This window comes from Papaver somniferum, chromosome 6, assembly GCF_003573695.1.
Source record: "Papaver somniferum cultivar HN1 chromosome 6, ASM357369v1, whole genome shotgun sequence".
Taxonomy (NCBI): Eukaryota; Viridiplantae; Streptophyta; class Magnoliopsida; order Ranunculales; family Papaveraceae; genus Papaver; species Papaver somniferum.
In genome coordinates, this window is record NC_039363.1 from 35,805,897 (window position 1) to 35,815,988 (window position 10,092).

General features: G+C 35.6%; 1 protein-coding gene across 1 annotated transcript; it reads left to right on the forward strand.

Annotated features, from left to right (window-relative positions):
• The first annotated feature begins 241 nt into the window (after window positions 1–241).
• On the forward strand, window positions 242–5,632 carry LOC113287302 (protein SUPPRESSOR OF FRI 4-like). Its single transcript, XM_026536008.1, has 7 exons — window positions 242–624; window positions 1,988–2,088; window positions 2,564–2,690; window positions 3,268–3,704; window positions 4,034–4,188; window positions 4,336–4,389; window positions 5,213–5,632. The coding sequence occupies exons 1-7, from the start codon at window positions 434–436 to the stop codon at window positions 5,282–5,284; spliced, it is 1,137 nt and encodes a 378-aa protein (XP_026391793.1). The 5' UTR covers window positions 242–433; the 3' UTR covers window positions 5,285–5,632.
• Window positions 5,633–10,092: the final 4,460 nt, after the last annotated feature.

Below are 10,092 nucleotides of genomic sequence, written 5' to 3' on the forward strand. Positions count from 1 at the left end.
AATCCCTCAAATAATTTACCGGATCCGTATTTTAGATCTAACCATCCCAAAACGAATTCCGAATTTCTCCCCCACAGGTGGACGCACAAAAATATTGCTCTCTTCAGAGTTCAGGGCACGCGAGTTTTGGCAATTTCTCTCTACATTATAACACGTGTTTTGCACGTGCACCACGAAATTGTCTTACAGGGAAAAGGGCGTACTGTTGATTTCGTTCCGTATATATATCGGGACGGTAAGGAGATGTGGAGAGATTGAGATGATAAATAAAAAAAACCTAGAGAGGAAACCCTAAACATCAAACCAAACGAGGAGACAGAATCTAACCTTAACCCTATTTATTTACATAGAAGAAGAAGAAATCCCCTAATTTAATCTCGATTGAGAAAAGAAAAGAAGAAAAAAGCCCTAAATTTAATATTGTATTATAAAGATGGGGAAAAAGAAGAAGAGAGCTTCAAAAGTATGGTGTTATTACTGTGAAAGAGAATTTGACGATGAAAAGATATTAGTACAACATCAAAAGGCTAGACATTTTAAATGCCATGTTTGTCATAAAAAGCTTTCAACAGCTGGTGGAATGTCTATTCATGTTCTTCAAGTTCATAAGGAATCTGTTACCAAGTAACGATCTTTAAACCCTAATTTCACTCTCATTTTTTTTCTTGCCCTTACATTGTATACTTTGTGTAATTTTAAGCTATATTTGTTTGGATTCATGTCCGTCATATTATGGATTATCCTCTATATTACTCATGCATAAAAGAAAAAACTTTTGGTGTAAAGTCTTTGGAATTTATGAATTACAAATTATCGAGCTCTTGTATTGTTCCATAGATTGGGTCTTAGGTGAGGAGGAGTTAGCAGGCCACCTATTCCTAGGCTTAAATTATAAGCAGGTATCAGTTATACGTGTTACTCTTTTGGCATTGTTAAATTTTCTTAGATCGAAACAAGAAATGTTGAATACGAAACATTTTAGCGTAGCACATGTGTACTGAATCCACTTTTCTGTATATCAATTTTTATTAGCCTAACATATTAGGCCCTCACATGATATACTAATGAAGGACTAGTTATAACATAGTTTGCAATTGGATAGATGACTGTGTTGTACATAACTGATCTCGTAAAATCACCTCTGTTAAACAGTCTGGTCTATAAAGCAAAGACTAGTAATATTTTAAATCAGAAGGGGAGAAAAAGTGAAAAACAGATGATCTTAGATTGGAAAAATTATCTCATCTTCTGCATGTGGAAGCCCCTCTCCTCTTAATTTATCGGGTTATTATCTCTTGAGACGTCAATATCCAAGACTGTTGTTTTAGTTTAAAATCTGGTTCAGTTATCGAGTAATATAAATTGCAAGTTTGTTTTGAGACATTGTTATAGGAGGATAGTTGCGTGATCAATTTCTTCAAGTACATACCCATGCCACCACTAGAGCAACCTGTTACTATGATCATAGGTTACCTGCATGGCGAAGTTAACACACACTAGTAAGCTTTACTATGCACTGGGGGAATATCGACAGAAACTGTGTTTCAAGAAAGTTAAGACACACACATGATAAAATGTTCGTGCAAAAAGTTCATGCCTGTTTGCACGTTTATTAGTCTTGAGGCTTATGGTAGATTTTGTCGGACCAGGCACAAAGAAATAAAATATATTTGGTCGCATTGGTGTCTGATTAAAGTTCACATTGAATTGATGATACTTTTCAGGACAAAATCCAATTCAGTATGATTAATAGGCTTAGAAATTATTGGCTATGAAATTTTTAGGAGCTTGCAACACTTTTGAACTTGAAGTATGTCTTTTGTTATTTTCTTCTCTATCTTTCGTGTTGATCTGTTAGTACTATATTGAGACTTTCATGGTAATAGGAAACTTATTTCTTCTGCAACCTTGTTTTAATTTTTTATAAGTCTACAAGGAACAATATTTGTCATTCAACTATTGTTTGACTGTTTAATTACTGTTACAGGGTACCTAATGCTAAGCCTGATCGGGAATCAACTGAAATTGAGATATTTGGAATGCAAGGAATTCCTCCAGAAATTCTGGCAGCTCATTATGGAGAACAAGGTAAAGCGAATATGTTCGATGTAGCTAGACTTTTGCTTCTCTTTGTTTTATTAAGAATGAATTCAAAATTTATTCTCTAAGTTCTAGTGAGCACACAACGTATTTATGGATCTCAAGACCAATTTTTTGTAATTTAGGTGACATGTTGCTTTTGGCATTACGTCCACTTCCATTAGTCGTCATGTCTGTGAATTTGCGCTTGTTGCATCAGTGGATTTGAAAAAGTTCTATACAATGTGATATTACTATGACCAGATGCTGTTATTTATGAAGTTGGGACTTGATATTGATGTTCAAGCGTGAAAATAATCCAATGAGATGTAACTGTGCGCCGCTATTTCATGATTGTGGCGTATTAATTATTAAAAGTGTGTAACTTGGTAGAATAAATTGTCTAACTTGTTTATTGTTTTATTTCGGGGTGATATGAAGCTAATATCGGTTTGTCACATCCTTTTTTTCTTTTCCTTTTCAGATGAAGATGTCCCATCAAAGTTAGCTAAAATGGAAACTCCACATTCCAATTATGGTGGTGGTATGGTGCCAGGTCCAGCTGGTATTGAGTTTCCTCCACAGTCGCATTTTGGTGCAATGCAGCCTATGTATACATCCTTAACACCCTTTTGCATGTTATTCATGTCTCTCTTCTCATATGTGTTGCTTTTGCTGGTTGTGAAGAGTTTTTCTTTGGGACCCTTTTGACTGCACAAATGGGTAGTCTAAATCATGATTATCTTTTAATGCTCTGTTAGCTTGGTTATTGGGGAAATGGCTAGAAAAAACTTTTTCCAATTTATTACATTCCTTCACATGATCTGCACTGGATAAGGTCACGATAATGTTAATATGTTTGCTTAGAAATGGTTGTTCTTCTAGGATCTTTTTCACTTAATTAGGAGCTAATTAGAAACTCTTTGATGTCTGTAATAATATGTACTCAGAATTCCCATAGAACTGGAGAAGCCAATTACTTAATTATTATTCTCAAGGCTTTTGTTACAAGTGTTCATGAACTTCATACTAGTGTCCGTGATTGGCTGATGTAGCATTTTGTGCTCGTGCAAAAGCAAACAAGAACCTCCTTTACAGTGAAACACATTTACTCCATTTCCATCTTTGTTATTTATTTTAAATAGCTGTGAAACATATCTCATTAATAGTCTGATTTGTTTGCTGCAGTTACAACTCCGCAATGGCAGTGCCGCCTCCAGGTTGGCCGCTTCCTCCTCGTCCACAACCTTGGTTTCCACAGCAGCAGCGACCACTAGTTTCAATGCCTCATATGCCACCTATGGGATTAACACAAGTTCAGCAACCTTTATTTCCTATCCAGAACGTGAAACCCCCTATGGGATCAACCACATCATCCCCTGCAATTCCACCACCACTTCATATTACTCCACCTGGACTTCCCTCACCAGCACCTTCTCAACCTGTCTCGCAACCCCTATTCCCTGTTAGTGGTAACAATATTGCTGCGTCAATTCAAAGCTCACCTTTTTCTACACCTGACATTTCTGCTACAACTCCTTTAAGCTCTTCACTGGAACTTAGAAACTCAGTGGACATCTATTCCAGTGTGAATGCAAATAGCTACCGCGATCCGAACATCCAAGGTTTCTATATTTCTTTCTCCATTAGCCATTACATAAATTATTTAATGTTCATGTGTGTGGTCATTTGTTTTTTATTTGCTTCATGTGCTTAGTTTCTTCGCCCTGTCATCTAGTTCTAATGATGTGAAGTTTATTTATGAAATTTAAAACACTTCATGTTATATTAGCAAGCACATTAACGAAAACTTAACAGTTTCTTTGAGTCTTTGACAAACATAGTTCTAGTTGTCGCTGTTCTTTTCCTTTTTGATTTCTTGTTGGTATGAACCATGTTAGCTTTTATTACTCTTTTCTGGGTAAGATTTATATTTCCTTATCTTTGTTTGTAGGTGGCCCTTTGATAAATTCGCATTCATATGCTTCTGGTCCCAATACGAGTGGTCCTTCAATCGGCCCGCCTCCCGTAATCTCTAATAAAGCTCCTGCTACACAACCTGCCACAAATGAGGTCTATTTAGTTTGGGATGATGAGGCGATGTCCATGGTTAGTTACACTGATTTCTGTGAATTGTACTATTAGATATTTATCTTCATATAGTTTAATGTATTAGCGGGAGGAGCAAGCTAGATCTTCTCTCCATTGCGTCATATCTTCAACTCTTTATTTCTTCTAATGGTTATTGTTTCACAGGAAGAAAGAAGAATGTCTTTGGCGAAGTATCAGGTGCATGACGAAACTAGCCAGGTAAGTTGCAACTGCCCCCCTACTTTGGTTTCATTTTAACAGACCATGAGTTGCATTGCTCATTCAATTTCTGTATGTGGACGTTATTTTGCTGCTTTTAGTTTGATAATAGAGGTGCTCCTGTATATAGACCACCCTTGATTTGAATTTGCTTTGCTTAAATGAGAGGAGAAAAACACAAACAAAATTAGGTGCGAGGATTCTGTGAACCCACTAATTGAACATAATATTTTTGAGGCCTTTTTAAATTGAATCTCATGTTCTCGTTCTTGTTCCAACCATGTTGGGGGATGGGACATGCTGTTCTATTTTTTAACCACCACTTTCTCCAATTTGCAAGCTATTCATTCAACTGGTTTGTGGGCAGCCAAAGGTTCAAGTAGGTATTTAATTTATTTTCTCAAGTAGCTAGTCTTTATAACTCTGACAAGTGTGCTCCAATTGACTCGAGGGTTCTTCAACCTGGCAGCTGAACGCGAACGTGATATGTATGTATTTTTGTTTATGTAAAAGCTATGTATGTTGGTATTCATTCTCTCTCCCCCTATGCATGCTTTTGTTGCAATGAAGTATGGGGGGTTTGTGTGGAATGAGAATTTATGGCCAACAGGCTTTTTCCCATCGGGTAGCAATTCTTGTTATTATCTTTTATGACCGTGCAAATCATTCTCTGTCCCAGGTCAGCTTCATACCTATTTAGCGAACAAATTTGGTATCTCTTAAGACAGAGAATTTCTGATTGTCTTTTTTTCTTCCTGTAGGGCATGATTAGGTCCAATTTTTCTTTCTGATTTTTAGTGTTTTCCTTCTTTTCACATTTCAGATGAACTCCATTGATGCAGCCATAGATAGAAGGATATCAGAAAGCAGGCTTGCTGGGCGAATGGCGTTTTGAGTGAAACATCAAATGGAATGTTAGAACTCAGAAGCCATGTTATCATCTCTATCACTTGATCTCTTTTGCTTTCAAGGGAAGGGAAGTTCATAGAGACTCTTGAAACTTGCATGGAACAGGAAGGTGTGATCCTTGATCTTTTTGCACTGTGTTTTTCTTGAAGAGAAAAAGAGGAAGATTCTTCAGTATACAGTAGACGTGAATAGAGTAAGCCAGCATTTTATTGTATTAAATGTTTTTTTATTAGGATCTGTGTTCCTTTTATCAGGATAATGTTTCATAGAAATACCTTTAGGTCTACTAAATGGTCAATCAAAAGTTTCACAATTTTTTTTTTCTTTTTCGTCTTTTGATGCGATCACTGATTCACTATATGTTTGTGAGGTAAGGTGTCAATCCTGTCTATAGCATAAAAGCTATACAATTGTAGTCCTTTCCTGTTCTTGCTTCTGTTGTGCATATAGTGGCTCACCCTATACCGTTAATAGCAACAATTAGATATAAATGGACAACCTCCAGTAAGGTTTACTAACATAGTTGGTATCCCTCGAGCCTGTACCTCTTAAGTTTGAAAATTGTTGCATTTGAGTTTTAAATCACCTGCAGATTTATGCCCGTGGCATTATTTTCTTTAACCATATTTTTCACATTTGTTTGATTTGATGTGATGTGGCTTCGCCTTGCCCTGTGGTGCATTTTTGATTTGGTGTCGCGGGGCTTTGCTTCGCCCCGTCGCTTAGAATTTTTGATTTGCAATAGCTCGGCTTCGCCCCGTCACTTAGGATTTTTGATTTGGTGTGGTTTGTGGTGCATTTTTGATTTGGTGTCGCGGGGCTTTGCTTCGCCCCGTCGCTTAGAATTTTTGATTTGCAATAGCTCGGCTTCGCCCCGTCACTTAGGATTTTTGATTTGGTGTGGTTTGGCTTTGCCCCGTCCCGTTCCGATACATGTTTAGGATTTTTGATTTTTTGATTTGGTCACCGGTCAAAAGAGTCAGCAAAAAACAGCTTTAGATCAGGTATGCACTGAGTTTTCTACATTTCTTTTTTTTTTTGGATGACTAATTTGATGTGAAGAATCTACATGCAAGTAATTGAGAACCAAAAGATGCATATAGCAATCAGAACACAATAATACAGCAATTGGGCTAATACAGCAATTGGGTACTTCTACTAGACACTTCCTTTTTAACTAATAATTAAAGCAACATCAGATTAAAAACGAACAACCAATTACTAAAAACGTCCTTTTTCAATTACCTAATCTGGAATGCCTTATGCGCAGCTAGCCTAGAAATAGAATACATCTTTCTCGGTGTTATCTTAATTAGGAGTTTCTCATTCACTTCCGAGGCCAACTAATAATATTTTGTGACCGAGGCAAACGGGTGGGGCGGGCCGCTCCGCTTGTTATGGGTTAACACGGGCCCAAGCTTGTGATTTTTCACGGGTCGTCATTTTTTCAACCGGAGCTTGTAGCGCGGGTAAAACTTGCAGGTTAGCTTGTATAGGTGAGTTAACTCGCTAGAAACCGATTTTGACAGAATTTCCTCTGCTTCTGGTCTATTTACGGCCACATTCAGGCCATCCTAAGCTCTTTCCCTGCAACCTAACATTCATCTAATTCATTCACTGCAATCACACGTTCAAGTCATTACACACTACTATAATCTCTGCTTCAATAGCAACAACAACTTCAATAGCAACAACAACCTCACTGATTCTATTATCTAGGTACCATTGATTTCCCTCATTACCTGTATCTCTGCGAATTATCATGTCTCATACGATATAATTTTCGCTACCAACCACAATTAATAATTTATATTCAAAAGAACCGGATCTTAATAATTATTTAACATCTTTACAATGAAGAAAAATCTAATTACATCAAGAAAATTATTAATCTGTGATCATCTTCTTATTATTTTGATTTATTAGTTCATCAGTTAATTCGTAGTTTTCAGATATCATAAATACCCATATAAAAAAAAGAACAAAAAGATCAACTCTTAAAAAAGATTAATCTAATTTTTATTTTTATTTTTATTTTTTTTTTCAAAAAAATAAGAGGTAAAATCCCTTATAGATGCAACATGAGTCAATTAAATCTTAAAGATCAGATCTTAAATATTAATCAATTTTATAAATGCAACATGAATCTATATTTTTGTTCAAATAAAAGAGGTAAAAACTCTGCTTTTATGGAAATTGAGAGATGAAGAAGACAGAGAAGTGGATGGCGGCGATGAGATGAATAAAAAGATGTGAAGTCAAGATTCTCGGTTTGCATATGTCGATACTATACAATTTAATTGTAACTATGTAACTAGATTAGCACAATAGTACATACAGTATGGTGATAGTACTGCTAGGTTGTAACATGTATAGGTGTTGGGATCGATTCTCCCTAGGTCCTGATTTTTTTGGAATAAACAGGTTAACGGGCTGAACTTGCGGGTTTTACGGGACGATTCAAAATAACCCATTTTGCAACAAGCCAACCTTTTGCCAAGCCGGGCGTGAGTTTTTATGGACCGGTCCATGCTAACCCGCGGATTTTGAGCTTGTTTGCCAGCTCTACTGAGAATTGCTTTATAGTCTTTTTTTCTTTCTCCGAAAAGAGGGTTTGAAACTCATGTATTAGAATTGGGATCCTGGTTCACATAAACATGTGAATCCAATGCTATTACCTAGTTGATACAGTTATGGATGTAAAGACCGTGTAATACGGCCTTTAAACTCTCCCCTGTCCAAGAGTTCTTAATGGCATTTTATTACAAAAAATTGATATATTAGAAGCATTTTTTATTTGAAAATCTAGTAATTAAAATAAAAGCATTAACTTTAAAGTTTATGGAAAAAATTGCATTGTGTTGATCTTGTATCTTTGCTACCTTGCTTTACCATAACGTTCCATCAACAACTTTAGAGTGTTTTCAGAATACTTCAAAAGACAAAATTGTATCCACTCCAGCCACTTGCCCATTGGAAGGAAGCTTCATCTCCTTCTTCGTCTGGTTGTTCTCTTTTCACACAGTCTGCCATATAATCCTCTTGTTGTAATGGTGCTACCTATATGATCAGTTAGAGCGAGTCCAATTCTCGAGGAGTTGATAGGATCCAACATTGATAAGGAAATATTAACTATTAAGCTCATAAAAGTTTTTGTATTTTCTAATTCTCTATTAAGAATTTTCAGGACCTTATCATGCATTGGATTATAGTACAAGGGTTTGCATGATATTATAATTTGGACTAGCGACATGCTATAAGCTATTAACGAACTAAATAATCTTTTTTGTTGGCTATGTACTATTTAGTTTAACTTTTTGAAATTCAAGGTTACACCTAGCTTTCCAAATATGTCATATGATGATGCTATATAATTATGAAATACCAAATCAAGAATTTATCCATTCATGAACTATCAAATAGTTACCATCACGTAATTCATATCATAATTTAGATGGATCCATATTTGTTTGGCAAAGCTACAATTAAGAAAAAGATGAATTAGAAATTCTTACTTTTCAGTACATATAGTACATATTGTGTTAACTTTTGATAAAATGGCAGCCATTCTCATGCTAGTTGGCAATATTAAGTGGGCAACTTTCCATATGAAAATATTAATTGCAGGTGTCACCTCTAGATTCCAAATTTTCATCCATTCAGTATTGCTGCTGCTGCTAAAGTTTAAAGAATTATAAAGAAAGTTTACAGTAAAAGATCCATTTTCGGTGAGATTCCAACTAGCCACGTCATTCATTTCATATCATCAATTGGTATTTTGAATATCTTGTATCTTATCAATGGTATCAGTTTCAAAATATGCTCGCAGCTTGTTAATATCCCAAATACCGTTATTAATGAACAAGTGACCAACTTTTGAAAGGTCTTCAACACCACTAGTTGGTTTACAAATAGGAGCTAAGGTTCGTGGGATCCGCTGATTCTCCCAAATATCAATATCCTAGTTTTTAAGTATATTTCTTTTTATTTGTTGGATCCCCGAAAGAATCCCTTTCCAAATCCAACTATCTTTAAGATTTCGAGGGTTAGCACAGTATGGGAAGTATTTTTCCTTGAGTAAGGTGCCACAAAGAGAGTTAGGGTTTTCTTTTAACCTTTATCCCGTTTTGGCTATCATGAAATTTTTACGTATCTTGGAGGCCTAATCCTCCATCTTCCTTTGATTTACACATGGAAATCCTGGACTTCAAATTAAGTCATATATTTCCAATTTCATTTAGGCCATGTTCATTTTTCTACACACCAATAATTCTCCCGGAGTTTTGTTAAAAAAGTGCAAATATTTTTTGGTATTTTAAAACAGCTCATTTTGTAAACAACAGGGGAAAATGTAACATTTTTGATCACCACGATTCTACCTGCAATATTGAAATGTTTAGCTTTCCACCCTAGAGGATGCCTACGCATTTTATGGACAATAGGTTCAATTTTTTTTTTTACTTTAAGCCTATTAGTAAAAGGAAGAGAACCTACATATCTATCATCAAAAGGAATTTGTTTAACTTCTAGAACATGTTTAACAACATCTATTGTGGCAGGATTCTTTTTGGGGCTAAGGAAGACGCCAGACTTATTTAGGTTTATTATCTGACCAGCTGCAATTCCAAAAAAATTTAAACATAGAAAATAGATTATGATATGTTTTTACATTAGCATGAAAAAAATAAGACAATCATCGGCAAAAAGTATATGAGTAACGGGAAGAGCATACCTTGAAATTTTAATTCCTTTGATTTGACAGTCGCTTTCAACTTTTAAAATATCCTAGAAATT